Here is a 20395-nt window from a genome sequence, read left to right on the forward strand (position 1 = left end):
GCTACATAATGTTTCTAAGGGTGAAAATGTGATCAATGCAGCTCACTCCAGAAGCCTGCCTGCTCTTTTCTGATGTTTTCGTCTTTTGAACTGCTGAGTCTCATAAATATAATCTTACAGAAGATAAAACATGTGTGAATGAGTAAACAACATTGCAAGTGTTTAATGTTATGAGTATTTATACATGCATTTAAATTCTCAAAACATTTACAAAATACACAGTATGATGTAACAGTAACGTGTTTTAATGAACTTACGTTATGAGACCACATGCATACAAGAAATTAAAAAGCATACATGTGCTGTTTTGACACTCCAGACAATATCATTTTTGTTATTTGTTTAGGATGTACTTTAAACTTTCTCTAAATCAGAATATCTGTATAATAATAGCATGTGACATGATAATAAATATCATTTGAAACGTGGGTTTTTGTTTATCAATAAGATTATAAAAAGAGATATTTAAGTGTACAATAATTTACTGTCCAAGTAAATGTTAAGATGGTTTATGTAAATATATACATAAACGTGCTGTAATAAAATTGCAATTTTTGTCTCTACTTTATTAAATCTCTCACAGTAGTTGACATAAAATTAAATTGAAATGTACTTACATGAAGTAATAAAGTTGAAAAAAGAAATAAATTTTATATAATAAGCTTGTCTTTTTTACGATTATAACGTGTTGCTGTTAAAAATATTTAACAGTTTTGTGAATACCAAAGGTCAATCTATTTGTATCATTCCTATTGATTACGACACAAATTCTTGTTTCGTGTTTTTTAAAGATATTTTTCCTTTCTTTTAAGAAACATTCTAGGTTTCCGGCAAAAAAAAAATGAAAAAAGGGATCTCAACAGTTTTTTTCAAAACATGTATAAATATAATTTTGTTATAAGCCCTGTTATAATTGAGTTATAAGCCCAGTTATAATTCAGCTTTATGCTCAGTTTTCAGCTCAGTTGTAAGCCAAAACATACTCTTCTTCTGAATTGTAAGCAAGTTTTCAGCTTAAGGCAAATTTTCACAACTTGATTTTGCATTATGTTTAATTTAAACCGAACAGTTAACTCAGTATATTGTGCAAATATTAATTCTAACTGCGCCTTTGTCACCATACAGCCTCACAAATTCTGAAATAGAGAAACAAGGAAATAGCACCAGGCGGGGTTCATTGGTGGGACAAGGTTACAAAATGATTGGGCGAAGGAGGCCTCGACGGTAAACCAAGAAACACATGAGATGAGTACCAATTGTACACAGCCAATGAATGGCTTACTAGAGGAAGAGGATGTTTATAAAGAAATGGGAAAAGCCAGTTACCATTAACAACGATACGACACAAAACGAGAGTTTCAAACAACATATACAAAACATTACTGAGTAAATCATTAATTTGTAAACAAAACAGTCAAAACCTCATAACGATGCACTCAATCTCACTCGTTGTCCCACCTAGATCCATATAGACGAGGCAACGTCAATGAAATGGTGAATTGCTAAGCGAAGTTCTAACAATTGCCTTGGTTACAAAATAACTAAAGCAAAAGAATACTCATGTAAATGTTTATGTGAAAATACAACTGAATGACCATAACAAAAGTAACCAATACGTTTCGAGGAGTCAGAGCAAGAAGAAATTAAGCACTTTGGATTCGGCAAAGTTTGGCAGAGGACCAACAAAAGCACGAAAGAAATGTAATTAAGTCTTTCCCTTAGTCCGTTAGGTGTTATCAAAACAGGAAAGAGAAATTTCCTTTACTGTAATTAAAGATGTAGTATGTTTAAATATAGTTAAATCATAATTATTTGATAATTGTACTAAAGCAAAAGCATTACGAGACATTTCCTTTTGTTGTTTGGTAAAAAGTCATATTTCCACAATCAAGCAGTAGTATTACCAAGTCGCAAAATACTTTTTATATTGCTTGAATTCTTATTCAACAAATATAGGTATTTTTAATTAATTTATAATAGCATTGGCCCTGCTGACAATCATAACAGCAAACAATATCAAATTTTATTAATTGCGAAATATATTCTGTCGTTATTGACTTTTTTGCCCTTCTCACCCAGAATGCGCATTCGCAAATTGCTACTTCCGTTTCTATGGAACTATGGTATTGTTAAAAACGTCTTTACACCACTTATGATGTTGCACATGTCCTTTCAACAACATTGCACTCTATATCATCAATTTAATCAAAATTATATAAAATAGTTTTGAAGGGAGTTTTTTTAAAATCCTATAAAGATATAAATGTGCTGGTAGAAAGGATTTTTAATTGAATATCATCAATTTTATCAAAATTATATAAAATAGTTTTGAAGGGAGATTTTTTAAAATCCTATAACGATATAAATGTGCTGGTAGAAAGGATTTTTAATTGAATTTGTTTTTTTTATATGTTGGCTATTATGTTAACACATCCGATGCATATTTTAATATAATATAATTATCCAAAAGCATTACTAAAAACCATTCACTTAATAAACAAATATTTTTCGATGACTCAAACATTTTTGTATGATCGGCGACAACTGGCGGACTACTTCTACAACATGAATGTTCTGCTCTGTTATATAACATGAATTGACTCTTATGATAACAAGATATATTTTTATCAAGAGTGTCAAATGCAATCTGTCAAAGTTTTTTATATATATATAATTTCATGATACATAATGATGTAAATTGGCCTATATACAAGGAAAACCACAAGTATAAGCTCTTATAGACTTTTGTTACATCTCAATAGTTAAAGTTTTATATATAAATATATGCTCGCTGTCGAGCCATTTAATCAATACAATATTTTTTTATCAACTTTTATTTCCCTTCTCGTTTAATTAATGTGAAGTAAGGTACTGTTTATTCTAGGGCATATCATTAACGAGTTTTACTTTTATTATTATTATTATTATTATTATTATTATTATTATTATTATTATATAATTATTTTCATTAATATTAACATAGACTCAACATAACTGTGTATAGTTTATAGAGGTTTTTTTTTTTTTTTTTTTTTTGTAATTTCCAAATACAGAGACCCTGGTCTCGTATCAAAATCTTTGGTTGTTTTTAATGATGTGAGCATCTAACGAACATTTAATGTCTATAAGATATATATTTCTACATAACACATTTGTCTTTGATATTTGATACCAATTAGATCTCATTGTATTTCTACTTTGAGTTTATAATCTACTTTTTTCCAGCACATTGTAATGATATATGTGTGTGACGATTATTGATATGCTTGAAATATCGACAAAAGTGAAAAGTGATATATTTACATGTATCATGATTGTTTTAACCACCATCCGACATTTGCAAGTGTTAGAATACAAATCAGATTAATATCGTATATCACCAATCGTATTAAACAACAACAACAAATAATAAGAACCAACATGTGAAGTATTAGTGTCGAAAACGTATATATTCTATTTGTGCACAAAGTCATAGTTTATCATTGATTGTTTGGACGTCCGTCTTTAAGGACGTTGACTTCAAGCCACTTGCCCCTCATTGATGTGGGTTCGAATCCCGAAAGGGACATTGCATTCTTTCATGTGAGGAAGCTATTCAGCCAACTTACGGAACGTCAGTGGTTCTACTCAGATGTCCGTTCGTGCCTGAAATAATGCAAAGAGGCGTACCTGAGGTCTTCCTCCACTATTACACACCTCCTCTATTGTTTGTGACAGGTCTATATTTTGCGGATAGACCTGTTTAAACAAAAGAAAGTCCGTTATGAGGTATATCTTTTGCACGTGCACAGGTCTGTTCTAGTCAGACAGACCTAGTCATGAAAAATACGTGAAAAAATAGAACTGCCTATGCGCAGACAAAGAAAGCATGAAATGCAATCAAAAATTGAAAATGAAAATAAAATGTAAATGATTGTCATAATATTTCTCTCTTACAAAATCTGGATACATTCTTTTAAACAAGATAATGTTCCCCTGAAAACCTTCGAATCCAGGGCTTAGTTTCAAAAATTGCTATACTACAAAGTTAAAGATATAATCCAAAACTTGCTTATAGTGACATGCATATACAAGTACTTAAAGTGGATTGGTCTACATTAGGCACATCTCCCATACGTTATTAAAATAGCGAAAGAAACGATTCGGATATTATTAAAAGAAATCTTGGAAAAGAAATGTTAATGTAAAGTTATAAGTGATTTAGTATAACGATTTATATGATGAGCGATCATATTTTATTATATAATCGGATCATGTATCTCACACTTGTCAACAATATACATATGTAAGTATTTCCTGGTCTGCTGGACATCCGGACATTTGTCCCCTTCAGACAGTTGTTCCCTCGGAAGTTTTCTCCCTTTTTGCAGTAGCGGAAATTTGCCCCTTCATATCTTTGGAAGCGTTGGACGTTTGCTCCCCCCCCCCTCTTCCCCGCCATGTTTTAAAAATGTTAAAAAAAATAATTTTGAATTGTTTATTACAAAAATTCATCGCCTTTTGTCGAAATTCTAATTGTACTTAAATAAACAAAAACTGCGCAAATTTGTAAAAACAAATTAGCATCCATAAATAAATAAAATAAAATACATAATATTCATACACGAGATGACCTCTGACAAGTAACAATTCGCCACAGCATAAAGGGGGCACGCGTCCGAGAGGACAACTGTTCGGGAGAGGGGGCAAATGTCCTAGAATTTGCAATGTCTTATACGAAATACTATCAACAAAAATTATTCATGCTTTTACATACCTTCCATTACAGACCCATTCTCTTTAGTATTGACAAATTGCACATTTACCTTTTTTGATTATTATTTTAAAGGGAAAAGCAAGGAGAGGACTACCATGAGCTACTGTAGCTCTCGGTCCAATTCCTTTCTGCTTAAATTTTAAATTATTAACATGTATTTATTACCTTGAATAAAAATACGTCTAAACCAAAGTTAAATGCAAGATATATATTATATTTAAGCAGAAAGTTGATAAAAGCTTACCTGTAAATGAGCTTTGTTAAAAATCATCTTTGTGCATTACATCAAATGTTTCAGATCAGCCATTGCTCAAGCCAATAGTTTGACGGTGTGTAAGTTGGATATCGGCCTCGTACATCGATCTTTCTGTTTAGGAAAGACCTGGTCACGAATTTCATGAAACACCTCGAGCGCTACGCGCTCTCGGTGTCACATGAAATTCGTGACAAGGTCTTTCCTAAACAGAAAGACCTCGTACTCGGTCGATATCCTATACGTAAAGCTGGTAAAGTTGCAATACGACCTATACAGTGTTGGTGCGACGTAAAACTCAATCAAAACAAATAAAATTATTGATTGGCACTATTTTCTCTATGCAAAAAAATCAGCTTGAGTTTTGCAATTACATAAATGTTGATTTATGTTGATTGTACTGTGTAACAGCTTTAAACATTGTGTCACGTCTTTATATACTTATCTTCAATATACATTTCAATTGCTGACCAAAAATCTATATGATGCTTTCATATACTATACTATTTTACTTACTTATTTTATTAAACATTGATAATCTTTATGCGCGAATAAAAAAGTAAGAAATTACCTAAAATGGTTAAACCTGATCTACCAGGAAAGGGATATTAATAGGATGTATAATACGACAAACCCGTCTGCTGTAAATAAAGCGGAGATTTCAGAAATGTCTTGTCGACATGATGTACAACCGATTATCCCTTGTATTTAATTTAGCATGGAAGTACAAATCAAATATGTTGATAACCATTAATTTTCTCATGTGGCTTCATATTAATTGACTTGAAAAACTAATGTCAATTAAGGTCACATGGTTCAGCTCTTGTCAGAGGATTAGTGTCATTTTTATTTTTACATCCTAATGGCTGAATAAAGTTACTTTCATAGTCACCTTTTTCTAAAATTGAATATAATCTTTTCTTTAAATCAGGTATATCTGTAGTTTTATCCACTTTATTTAAGGACCTAAAGGCACATTTTAATCTGTGTGGTATTTTCAGTGATTTCAATTGTTTAAATGTCAGATTCAGTCTAATCCGAATTTGTTATTTAATAATGACAAACAATATTGTCAAAAGTTTTTGTTCAACTTTTGATATTTTAAAATATTAGTCTCAATGCAACAGCATTAAGTGTTCATTACATTTTATAACTGAATCTCTTAATTAAGAATAACAACAGGTAGAATAATATATGAAAACCTTTCCCGTCTAGGTGAAAAATTCATTTCGCATATATTGAACCATTTGAATTTACTTATATTTACTAATTAATTTGTCTGCTGCACAGATGCTTGTACGTGTATTAGTCACCGGTTTCGTTAACTTGACAGTACATGATATGCCAATATACTTCTGGAAAATAAAACAAATCTAGACAGATGTGATATAATGATGTACATACAACAACGATCTTATATTTGATTTGAAAAGAAAATATACTTGTAATACTGTTCAATCCATATAACATTCTCGCTTAATACTCAAAATTCATATTAATTTACATGTTTTGTGATAGCTTAAAGTGAATTGGTTCTATAATATAAGGTTGGTAATACAATGAATAATAACGTTAACAGTATTTAAGTATCAGACTTTAACGGCAAAACACGAAAGAACTACGAGTATGTGAAAAGTTGTTGGCAAGTGTAAGATACATGATCCGATACATATTATTATAAGCAATTATTATACTGTTCTAGAGAACAACCATATTATTATCGATCATTTATAAATGTTAATTATAAGTCACTTAGAACTATATCAACACTTTTTTAAACAACTCTTTATAAGAATTCCAAATGATACATTTCTACAGGGTTTTTTTATCAATATTTGAAAACAATTATGAAAAATGTGCTCATTGTAGCCCAATCCACTTTAAACTAGAAAACAAAACCTTGGTTTCTTGTAATAAGTTATATACAGTCGCTTTTTACTTTGCATCTGGATCATTAACTTTTAAGTTATTGCAATTGTAAATATTTTCTCCATTACCATGAAGATGAAGATATGAAATTTTGAATAAAATACATACAAACTAGCTATAAATCAAATTAATTCATTCACTGTGTCATAGAAGATCAAACAGAGCGATATGAAAGAAATTGTGAATAAGAAAGAATTGATATTTTATTTATATTTTACATTATACTAGGGAATTGATACAGACATTGAGTCAAAATATTTCAACTTGAAATTTTTACTTATACAGAGGAGTAAATTGAAACAAAATCAGCCCATAAGTTTTACATGATAATATGAAGTGAATTTTGAATGATTAATGGCATTGATATATAGATTTATTTCGACAGAAGAAACAATCATGTGACATAATAAACAATCATAACATTACACGTAAAAAACACGCAGTCATGATGAGCCCGCCATGGAATCAAACGACAGTTGCCCCAATTTCTGCATATTTTTTTTCTACGTACTAATACACTAAAAAAGTAGGGAACCGAAATTAGAGCTCTCAGTGACACCGCATTTTATATCAATATATATGTAAACGTAAACATAACATCAACAAGCTAAAGCCTGACCTGATGCCAGAAAAAGGACTAAGTATCCGAATACTCGCGTTGTTTCTTAACAGAATTTATCTTAATGTGTGAACTGTTATACAGATTTAAATGCTCATGCATATGGCACATTTGACACATTTATTTTGCAATTAAATATATTTGAAAAGTTGCCATTTTTTAGCAAAGTATAGCATGTAACCTATAGAACAAACTCTGCTTTAGGAAATGTAAACCATATAATGTGCCGAAAAATGTAGCATACATAATGTTAAGGTAGATATTTGACACTTTTTTGTAGATATGAACCTTTACGATAACTGCATGCGTTTCCAAGGCTAATATATAGATTATTCTGCCTTTTGCGATGCATAAATAAATATTTATTTATAAAACAATGATGTATTGCAATACTGGATATGGTGATTAGGTACACGGTATTGTGCATCCATTTTGAAAGGAACAATCATTTCTTGCATATCAGACTGGCGTTTCCGTTATAGTTTTACCCATGCCGGAAATTTCATCTGGCATGGGGGGTTCCAGATGAGTCGCGTGCTGTACAATGGCACGATAAAGATGACGTCATTTTACCGTTATGAATGATTTTGTTATTCATACGCTAATGAAAGAAAGTAGTAACGGTTGTAATGATATAACTTTTCATTGAAAATAAAGATAAAGAATTTAAAATATAACGGAATATGGTAGAATATGCAAGAAAAAATATCTGACAAATGTTTGCGGTTCGGATCGGAATATCCGTCCCTCGGTCACCCGCCCATGGGCGGTAACTCGGCAAGTCTCGTTACCGCCCAATGGGCGGGTCATCTAGGGACGGATATTCCGATCCGAACCGCAAAATATGACAGATATTATTAATCTAAGATTGGATATGGAGAAAGCAAGGCTGTGCATAGAGACGTAACAATAGAGAAATAATAAAAGACAAAACCAAATGATGATTTGTATGCTTATATACAATAATACTAATTTCATATTTCAGTCCAATCAGTTATAAATGGTTAGTCGGTTTTATCTTTAATAAATTCACAAAATAAGATTTTTACGCTTATTTTGCAAATGATAAAAATGATTATTAACAAACAGATAAATAAATGTTGAGTTTACATAATTCGATGCATATATAATAGATATTCTTGGGTTGGATTTTAGTGTACAGCTTTAATTTGATGAATTACCAAGTAAAGAAAACAAGCTAATGTATTTTGATATGGCCATTTTACATTTCATGTGTTTTACGTTGAAAATACATTGAAGTAGGCAAAGGGATGTTTTATCTAAAAGCTTGTAAACTTTATATTTATACACGATTATACACGGCTTATACGACACTTGGATATAATATTAGACTTAATTTACTTGTCATAGTACACGGTTAAACTATCAAATTTAAACGCTGCATCAATGGTGCGCTGCTTTACAAAATGTCATTTGAAGATAAATTGAGCGACTATTCAATGATTACTACAATACAAGGTCTATTAAACGGTTGGATTTAAATGTGAAAGATATAAAGTAGTATATTCATCGTTTTTCGTTTGCGCATTAAAATTGGTGCACTGAAATGTTGGGTGATATTAATACAATAATCTGATAGCAGAAAAATACATAATCGAAACAGAAAGCGGATGATATAAATGAAGATGAGTTACAGGAGTTACTGTATGATGATTGCATGTGATAAGACGTTTTAGATGTAACAATTAAAATTAAAACTACCTGTTTGATAACAAATATTACTCTAATTAAAATAATAATGGATCAGTTAAAAGCAAAATTAGGAATTTCGATTTGTGTTCTGTTCTTCTTTGTTGTGATGATAACGTGTGAAAGTGCTGAAATTAAACGTTTACATAGGTCAAAAAGATATATAGAATGGGGTCCGGATATAGCCGGCCCTTATTGTGCAACACGCCCCGGGGGATGTTGTCTAGGGCGTATTGACACGTGTTCGGTTCCTATTCTTGACACTTTGTGCTATTGTGACGAGTTTTGTAATAGAACAAGAGGGGATTGTTGCCCTGATTTTTTCTCGTTTTGTCTTGGTCAACGAACAACACCGGCGCCTTTGAGAGGTGAGTTTATTTTTCAAAAAATATAATCATTTTAAAATCTGATACGCTTACATCACTTGTCTGATAACGCCTGAGAAGGTTTGTTCCTGACAGAAACAATACATATCAAACTTCATGAAAACTGCTTATGATATAAAAAGGAAACTTATCGCTTGAAAGTGTTTCTTTAGAAAACACATGCAGAATAATCAATCAATTTAACGTTTGTGATAACAGTCATTTATCAATCTCGCATTTTATCGCCAGTTTTATATCTTCCGCTTACGTCTTTTCCAGCACTTAAGATAAACATTTGCAAGTTAATGACAGTTGTGTTGCTTTTCAATATAGCACTTGATTTTAGTCATAATTTATGCCTGTACAGCAGTGTCGTGTTGTTAGACAATACAGCATTGATTGGCAGATATGTCGTGCATGCCTAAGTTACAGGAAGTTATACTGTGCCTAATTTATTCGCCTGGTTCCACAGGTGCAGACCCGGGTTATGTGAATGTCGGGCGGCGGGTCGGGCAGGGGAAAAATGTCGTAACAGTTTTATCAGCAACTTCTTATCACAGCCTCTTGGTATTTTGCACACAGCAGCGACACATAGTCCCATACTGTGGGATTCGATTCCAGGTCTGTCGCTCATCCACTTCCTTTTAGTCTACTTAGTTAAAAATTTTCGACATTAATGGTGAATGGTAGGAAATTTCAGCAACTATTTATCACAGCCTCTTGATATTTGACATATAGCATTGACATGTGGTCCAAAAACGTGGGATTAGATCTCGGGTCTGTCGCTCATCCACTTTTGTTGATTGACTGAGCTAAATTTACGACATTAATAGTCAATGGTAGGGAATTTTCATAACAGTTTTCTCAGCAACTACTTATCACAGCCTCTTGATATTTGGCATACATCATTGACACGTGGTCCAATACCATGGGATTTGATTTCAGGTATGTTGCTTATCCACTTTTTGTTTAATGACTTAATTAAATTTTCGACATTTGTGGTCAGTAGTAAATTTTTTCCTAATATCACAGAATCATGATATTTGGTATACAAATGCAAAACGGCATTTTCTGTCTTTGACCCATTGTTCTTTGGATTTTCGTACTTAATATGGACTAGGTTTTCCGTTTTATTTGCACTTATTTAGTCTTCATTGTATCACATTAAATAGGTAAACATATCCATTTGTTTAATTAAGTAATATACAATGTTTGGACAAGAAACACGTTTCTTGCTAATAACTGTTACAGCGATTGTAGCTCGCTTGGCAGTATGGATAGACAAGCACATTTGCAGACAATAAAATTGATAAGTATATTATTTCACGACATCTCCTACCTCCTTCAATACATTTGCCTCAACCCGGTTTAGAAATGCATCATGGGACAAACCCCTCCTCGCCCCCAGTTTGGAAATTTGCTAAATGTATATCAAATGCAGTTGTATTATCAATAGAAATGCAACAATAAATGCATTAGTATTAAAATAAATGCATTATAATTTAAATAAAAGCTTCAGAGTGATTTTGATATAAATTTAGCAAATGTCAAGACAAATATGTCAATCTTAACATCTCTATTTGTTCATTTTAAAAGTTAGGGGGGGGGTCAATATAATATCCGTATAATATATTTCACATAGAAATGGAACATGTCCAAATAATATACGATACATTGATTTTAATATGTTCCTAAATCCCATTAAAGAATTTATAGATGTATTTTGTAAAAACACTACGGCATGCGGATGTAAACAAATAAATCATTTTTTTAATTGACGTAAAAACAAAATTGTTAGATGTTGTTTTTTTTTTCAATGAGTTGAAAAGACCAGATAGAATGAATTACTTCATATAGAAATGATGTCCTTGTCAGTGTTGTAATTGTTAACATATCTCATTTGAGAATTTCCTGAGTTACACTAAACATACTCTTGAATTAAAAGACATAAGAAATTTATATGAAGTGGTGGTGCAAAATTTTGGAAGAAACCCGGCTAGAATTCATGTTCAGTATTTGTTTTGGCTTTGATATTGCACAACGGGCACACAATTTTGAATAATTAAACAGGTTGCAAACAAGAAAATCTAATAATTATAATTATATTTATATTCATGTTTTTCATGCATAATTTACAACATTTTTATAATATTCAAGCCCAAATAAGCGATTGTTTTTGTTAAAAGGTGTTTAAAAATTAATATATTGCAATGGACATCTTTCCAACAAATACCAATAGCTTGTTATATTCTAAAGTACCAAATAATCTGCACATTGTATTTATATCCTGTAATGTTGCCTAAATATTGGTCCAATGTTTGGTTTAATCTGATATAATTATTAGATTCTATTTTACTTCACCATGTCCAATGGCCCTAATTGGCAGAGTTACATGACAGTTTGAAAATAATACGCTTGACCCCAGACGATAAGGACATGGACCTGTCTGAATATAAGGTATGACCATTTTAATGAGATACATTTTTGCTGGAGAATATCCGTTTTAGCAAGGTTACGGACACGAATTAAAATCCCAAAAGGCAGTTAACCTGTGTTTTTGTCTTGCCTTTTTATCCTTATAATGATATTTGTTGATTTTCTTAAAAATCTTTCGAAACTGTTGGATTTAGAAATAGTTAAGCTAAATCTATTAAGTATCTTAACGAAAAGAGCGTTCTTTAAACAAATAACCTTAATGTAACAATGTTGCATGATTCATGATTAAATGCACGTAGGTTTTAAACAGTGGTATAGTTACTGTAGGTAATCTATGTTATATCATATCTTTGTGTAATTGTTTATTTTTAAATGGGTGTTATTGTTACAATTATAGAAAAATTCGTTTCTTTTGGAGAATATTAAGTGGGTTTGTGATGTTATAGTATGAACAATTGCGATAATGATAATTGGGATGAAAAACAGCCCAATTACTGAATACCAATAGAATGAGTGTGTACCTGGGTGGTTAGAATCGTAAGCATCATAATTATTTAGTATAAGTTACAGTTGAATTACAGTACACATTTACTTCTTTTCTCTATGGGTTATTTAAAATGCATTTTTACATTTTGCCGTTGGTTCATTTAGAACAGCGAAATCGGAAAGTTTATGTTAATTGTTGTTTTCTGTATGCAAAATGTGAATACATCAATTGTGTACATATATCTAAAAGATATCGTATAGTTTAGTCTACCTTTATTGTGAAACATGCCTATTGATATTGCTCTATTGTTCTACTTGTCTGTCATTCAGATTTTGTATTCGACCACGTCATTGACATATAAACTATATATTTATCATATGCAATCAAAAATATTTTATATCAGCCAAAAATAATTGTTTACTTATGTGCCATGTCATATATTGTAAGACATCTTTTAAAATTTTCCAGCCAACACAGGTACATATATGGCCATTTCACCTTGCAACATTGTTTTACACTCTTTTCCGTGTTTGCGTGTGTCACACTGTCTCTTGCTTCCATTTTTGAATGTGTCTTTTCGGGCACAGCCTGCAGATTTGTTATGAATTTGTTATTACATATAGCATTAAGCCAAATGTTTCGAAGTCAAAGTCATTGTTAAATTTTGAGAAAACTAAAATGTCTAGAATTAATTCTTTATATTCTCTCTAACAAATAACAAATATATAGTCATGTTTTTCATTATAGATCAAACTTATCTTTCCAAACCGTTTATTCCTTTTTTCTTCATCTTTTTTTTAAACGACAGTGTAAAGACGTTTCCCAATTTTCAAATGTGTCATATTCTATTCAAATGTTACCCACTGCTTACTTCGGTGATAAATGGCGTGAATCTAACATTAATTAAACCACTGCCATCTATCAGTAGGCTAAATCAGTTATTTCTGTATATTAGAGACATTTTAAGTTCTCATTTTAGTTTTTTCATACATTTTAAAAGAAATTATATTTTAAGATTTTTTCTGAAGACGCCTTTTAGAAAGTCAGAGAGAGTTAAGCTAGTGATAAGTGGCGTGGATCCTACATTAATTTTTTAACCACTGTCATCTATCAGTAGGCTAAATCAAACATTTTTTCGTGTTAGAGACATTTTAGTTCTCATTTTAGTTATTTCATACATTTTAAAGAAAATATATATTATGATTTTTTTTCTTAAGCCGCATTTTAGAAAGTCAGGTAAACAATTTCATCGACTTTCATGACAATAAGATCTTACGATCGGCATTATAATTGTTGTTACGATATATGATAGTAATCAGACGACGGTTTGAGAGAATGGAATGTTTAAATGTTCAAAGTGTTTAACCTGAAGTGTGTGATTGTCACAACAATTTTACTATCAAATTTTGAGTATTTTATTATTTGATAGGTAGCTCCACTTCTAAAACACGTCAGTAAGTTGTGTCACACTGAATTAATTTGTAAAACTACACTCCCTTAGCAGCTAAGTAAACTAACTGCCATTACTGTTTAGTTAACGGTAGTGAAACATTCAACCGATGCGCAAAAGACTATTTTAAAACTAATTTTTGAATAATTTTGGAAAGAATCATAACATAACATGTACAACCCTGTCAGCCAGGTTTTAATCAGTTTTTAGTATTAAATAAGCTGGTAATATAATAGTTTCAATTGCACAAGAATGTTTTACACGATAAGCAATATCAAAACAGAAAAATATTGTAAAGTAAAATAAAGTTTGTTTGACTCATTCTTGTATTAATCCATTGCGTTGTGTCTGGTGTACAGTTTGGTGTCATTCATTTTATCTCCTTTATCTGTGTAATGTGTTTCAAATATACATCTATCAGTATGGCACATACTTAAGTTAATATATAACCACACGATGGACTGTAATTAATTGCAATGAGTTGTATCAGAAAAATCATATGATTCTATATTTTATTCTCTTTCTTCATTCTATATTTTTCTCTCGCGTACAATAACATAAATAACTCACTTGTGCAACCTTACGATTGTACAATATATAACCACATTCAGTTTCCCTTTTTAAAATGATGATGATTTTCATTTTTATTTATTGTTTATTGTTATCACTTGATTATTGTTATAATTATTTATAATATTTATTGTTTTACTTTAGTTTACTTTAAGACAAAATGTACAACTTTATCAAACTTCCTAACAAAGTATATACTAAATCAGCACTGTACTGATAGAAACGATTTTGGATTTTATCTCTTCTAGCGCCAAGTAGTTACAGAACATTCAAACTGACAAATAATTGATTATCATGGTGCATAAAGGTGTAGCCAAAGCATATTTTAAAACAGAACTTTTGACTGTCATGTTGTTACTGTGATATGCCACGTCTATTTTTCAACTGCAAAGCTTTGTAAATATGAATGTTCCTCATGTGTATACAATGAACTGATACTATTTATGTACTGGTTTATCTATACATTTATATGTTAATCGTAAAGTTGACAAAATAATATGTCTTAATCAAAAAGAAAACATTTTTATCTCAATTGAGCTTTTTGTAAAAGTATCTCAATCTCTTTGCCATTTAGGGTCGCTGTGATCTAAGATATAACATGGAATTTATTATTTCATCATTATACTGATCTACACTGTGTACATCTTACATGCTTAATTTGTTTTGATTTTAAATGTTATTTTAGTTTCGAAAAGTCGAAACCGCCGTAACCGTAAAGTTAATAGAATATAAAGCTTGTTCCGTTATACTGCAAATGTATCATTATATTATTTTATCACTCGGATATTCTTACTTTTTTATTCCTTTAAGTCCTATTCTTGGTCTTAGCGTCGTGACATAAGAAGGTACGCACGAGCAGTTAAGATGCAAACACATATACGTCTTTACAAACGATGAGCTTAACCCTTATCTCATGACAAGGCCCGCATCGTTAGGTCAATAAATTAAAACATGAAAATTATTTTGGGTTACCATTGAAGTACGTGTTCTAGTTCGGTACATTGAACTTGAAATAATGCCAATGATAATTTTTATCTGTCAAGTTAAACACATGTAAGTAAACATGTAGTTCAATTAAGTGACACAATGTTAAACTATTTTATACGTCATTTGACAATTAGTGTCGTGTTTAATAGACTCGATGTGGAAGTTGTAAGTCATAATGAGAGTGGTTAAAGGTCAGTTTTAGAGAAACTGAGAAAATAGGGTGCTTAATGTCCATTTATCAGCATGATCTAAATTTTGATTTTAAAGAACACATCGACTGCTGACAGAAAGTGAAATGTTCAACACGTATATTTTTACAAACTTTATGAACATTCTTATAATAAGAATTACAAATTTTAAAGTTTTCTTAAAATGATGTAATGAAATATCTAGAAACATATTCTAGTATCTTATTTAAATTGTTCGGCCAAGTAGTTTTCATATCATTCAGGTCATATCTGGAGATAATTTAAGCAAACCTGCCTCTATTATGAAACTCAAATGAATCATTTAACAAAGCAAATACATTTGTAAAACTTTCGAAAACAAAATTTCAGCTGCTATTTTAGGATATTAAGAGTGCAACTATAATATTTTTCATTCTTCTCATAAAATGACGCTGTGTCAAGGTGCGGACATGAAAGCACAGATAAGGTTCCGGAATGTCGCCAGAATGATACTTAAGTCAAGAAACACAGGTCTATGGGTGTGATCTGTTCGCATCAAATCAACATTTTTAAGCAAATAATAAACCAAAAGGTAATAACATTGTAACTTGGCATTTGCAATTTTAGAAAAGAATTACATTCCTATTGATTCGAATTTTCAAAAATTGATTATTTTATTTTCCCTCCATATAATTTTAGATTGCTTTTTTAAAGAAAAGTCATGATTCAGTAGCAAAAATGGATCATTGATGCATTTTTTCCAGTACATTAAATTGATAAAATGGCTACCATATTAGAAAAAGACATCACTACATGTACATGAATTCTGTTTGCAAGCTATTAAGCTGATAAAATATAATTTTCTACTAATATTTCAGTAATTAATGGGACGAGCATGAGAAACATAAGTGACAATAGATTAGTACCACCAAAAGTATCTGAACAATTTTTTTAAAAATAACCCTTACCAAACTTAATATTTTATTTTGGAATTATATGGAAAAAACATACATCATTTTTAGAGACAATTTTGAAACATGAACTGACTGAATAGCAAACAGTGCAGACCATGTGCCGGCTGATCTTGGCAGAGTATTTGTCATTTGCGGCCAAATGGTTAAGCTCACCTACTGTCATAATAAATTGTATATATACACTCTTTTTTTGGGGGGGTGTGGGGGTATTTCAAATTACCTTGCTAGCATAACTTTAAATAAACAATCAAAATATTCACCAAAATATAACATTTCATTTTAATCTTTTAATGAGAAACGTTATTTTACAAATATGATTGACAGTAATTCAACGATTTTGAATTTGACATTTTGAAGTACGTTCTTCTTATTTTGTAGTAAACACTGATATCATTATTATTTGTTTTAAATTAGATATTATCTTTAGAACAAATATTGTTACTCTATCTTTGATGACATTAATCATCTTTTGTACTTTTTTATGTTTATACATTATAAACATTAAATAAATAGCTTACAGAGATCGTTGAACCATATTTTGAAATCTCCAAGTTTCCTTGCGATTGTATTAAAATCATGTCTCCGTTACGATGTGGTAACGAGCAAAACGGCTGCCATTCTTTCGGTGCGTATATTTTCCCACTTGTCGAAGTAATTGGCTGTCACGATAGTGAAACATTCGACCGATGTGCAGAAACTAATTGTTTCATATCTCTAACAGCTGTTTTTAACAAGTATAAGATTGGATGGGCCGCCGTTTTCATCAGTGTTTAAGCATTAAATTTGGTACTAAAAATAATCGCTCCGAAAGTACAAGATGTATAAATGATATGCAATATCAAAACTGAGAAATATTGTAATATAAAACTTTGTTAGACTCATCCTAGTATTAATCTATTTGTCTGATGTATAGTCCGTAGTTATTAATTTTATCTCCTTTATCTATGGCACATACCACAATGTGTATACTTTTTGTGTAGGATGGACTGAATATTTACTGACGAAATGAACCTAAATTGGGAACATGTGGTATATTTACGAATACCCTGGAATCTTAATGTTGTTATTGTACTATTGTATCTAACCCTTTCGTTTATATAATGAAACCTGCAATAAGTGACAGTAAGATCACACATAATGTATATAATTACATGTTGTCGTTATATTAAGGACTGAATCACAGTCGAGGTAATGACGGTGACCTTCACAGCCGAGGTTTGGTGTTGTCCAATTACTGTGACACATTAGTACAATATTTTACAAAGTTTCAAAGTAAATATTAAGATTAAGTAAATAAAGAAAGCTTAAGAATATTGGTGAATAATGCATTTAAACATAAAATAAGTATTGCAGAATGTGCATTTACACTGGGATGTTAATGACAAATATTTGTTGATAAGGTCACTGTCTGTTTCAAGCGAGTCATAACAAGCAGATAGCAAGGATATTAATGCGACGAATATAAAATGCAAATTGTCTGTTTCTTCAATAATAAAAAATCATCTTGATATGTCCCAAAAGGGATAATGGTCAGCTTTGAAAATGGAAGAATTTGGAAAAGTCCATGTTAGAAATGAAACAGGCTAAGGGTTAAGAGATATGCTCGTGTCACTTGTTCATAAAATATGTGAACACTGAAGAATACTCTAGTCGCCTGGCGACAGAATAATCCACCTTAACAATGTTTTTAATTATGTTTTGGAAGAGCTGTGTTTAATTCGACATTGTTTTATGCACTCAATTTCCCTTTTTTATTGTTGGGTTTTATGTCGCACCAACACTGTAAAGGTCATATGGAAACTTGCAATCTTTAATGGTGGAAAAAGGCCTCAGGTGCCTCCGTGCATTTTTTAGGCACGAACAGGCACCTGATTAGAACCACTGAAGTTCCGTAAGTTAGGTTGATAGCTTCTGCCTACAAAAGAATCCGAAGTGCCTGACGGTTTTCGAATCCAGGGTAATACGGGGCAAGTGTATTGAAGTCAACGATCTTAACCACCCGGCCACGGACGCCGCTTCACTTTTCTTCTCCTTATATGTATATCAATGGCTATGATTCTCAGAAAATGCTGTGACATTACATCAAAATACTATTCTAACACTCCTCGTGATTTTGTCACTATTGACAAAGAAGAAAAAACCGGTGTTAAACTGCAAATAAACACTGGTTAGGGACTACTTGTATACGTGGCTTTTATGTTTTCTCCCTCGATCATATAGTTTATAAAGAATAAAAATCATTTTTATTTATATTTTCAATTCTTATAATGTTTTCTTTTCATACAATACCGAAATAATATCTCACATACACTAACACCATAGATTTGGATTATCAGTTAATAAATAGTTTGACAAAACGGCGACAATCCGTAAGCAGCGTAAAGACGTCATCCTTAGTATACAACTCTTACCTAAACGTTGACGTCATTTCAAACAAACAAGAATGATAAATGGGGCACTGATGTAAACACGCAAGTTTTAAATGTTGAAAACTTGATAAAAATAACATTATTTCTTTCAATAATTTCTATATCTTAGCAACAGTGTGGTGCGAAATCGAACAGCGTTATACGAAAATCGGCACCGGAAATTTTTTCGTCTTGAAAAAATAGCATTAGTGATCTTCTTAATTATATCTTGTTATAATCGAAATAATATCGGTCTAAGCGGTGTTTATCGGCAATTTAATACCGGTTTTGTCGTTTTGACGCGAAAAATTAACCACTCAGGCCTGCGGCCTTCGTGGTCAATTCCTTTGCATCAAAACTCCAAACCGGTGTTAAATAGCCGATAAACACCGCTAAGACCGATATTATTTCTTAAACAAATATATAAGGTAATAATTATAATACATAAACTATTCTTCAATGAGTGTGAGAAAGTTTCATTTGCTCGTCATTGAAATGTGACAACTTGTCATCAACTGTGTAACAAGAACAATTTCATATTTCAACGAAGCTACTTTTCATCTTACACGTCAACTGCCATCTGTAAAATGTTCTATTTCTATAATTGCCTGATATGTAATGAAGTAAATGGTCTAATTACGAACATAACTACTAAAGCCTGCTGTTTTAAACACTGCAACATCTCAACTCTTACAGCTTTACTTATGATTGTATCTTCCATGTTTGGCCGTTTGTTACAAATAATGTGGTCACGTTCATTTTCTTTTTTAAGTAAGTGTGCGCAGTAACCTTGAATGATTTTTACACTTGTTTTAACAAAATGTTTTAAATGTATACAATATAGCATGTTTTACCATGTAATTTGATTTCATAGTCTCTTATGGTTCGTAATGAACGAATTTCATACAGTTCTTTTATATTTTATGGTATATGTAGAGGTGAGACTTATATTAAAATTAATATAACCGTTGTTCTTCTTATTATTAAAGTTGTTGTTGTTGCTGCTGCTGCTGCTTAAATTGCTCACACGTTCCGATATTACTTTAATGATAGCTATTATAGTCTTCTCTCAATTTTGTCTTATCTGGTTACTTCCTATCAAAATCTCTAAAGTCGCTGTCAGGAGACTTTGGTTTGACTTAAATTACCATTGACAGCTCTTAAACAGACTTAAGCAAGCACAAACCTTAAAGTTTCTTTTCTATATACACGATTAAATTCATTTTATAATATCCGTAGATTAAACGTCCGCCAAAATAGTTTCTGGAAACACGTTTTTTTTCT

General features: G+C 31.3%; 1 protein-coding gene across 1 annotated transcript in view; it reads left to right on the forward strand.

The window, feature by feature from the left end:
- Window positions 1-8913: 8913 nt before the first annotated feature.
- LOC132748854 (uncharacterized peptidase C1-like protein F26E4.3) overlaps window positions 8914-20395 on the forward strand; it is a 57835-nt gene continuing 46353 nt past the window's right edge. The window contains exon 1 of the mRNA XM_060738505.1: window positions 8914-9635. Coding sequence (XP_060594488.1) covers window positions 9317-9635 — 319 coding nt within the window. The 5' untranslated portion in view covers window positions 8914-9316. The remainder of the gene's footprint in view (window positions 9636-20395) is intronic.

The sequence above is a fragment of the Ruditapes philippinarum genome, unplaced genomic scaffold (assembly GCF_026571515.1).
Source record: "Ruditapes philippinarum isolate M1 unplaced genomic scaffold, ASM2657151v2 ctg1597_1_1_1_1, whole genome shotgun sequence".
Lineage (NCBI taxonomy): Eukaryota > Metazoa > Mollusca > Bivalvia > Venerida > Veneridae > Ruditapes > Ruditapes philippinarum.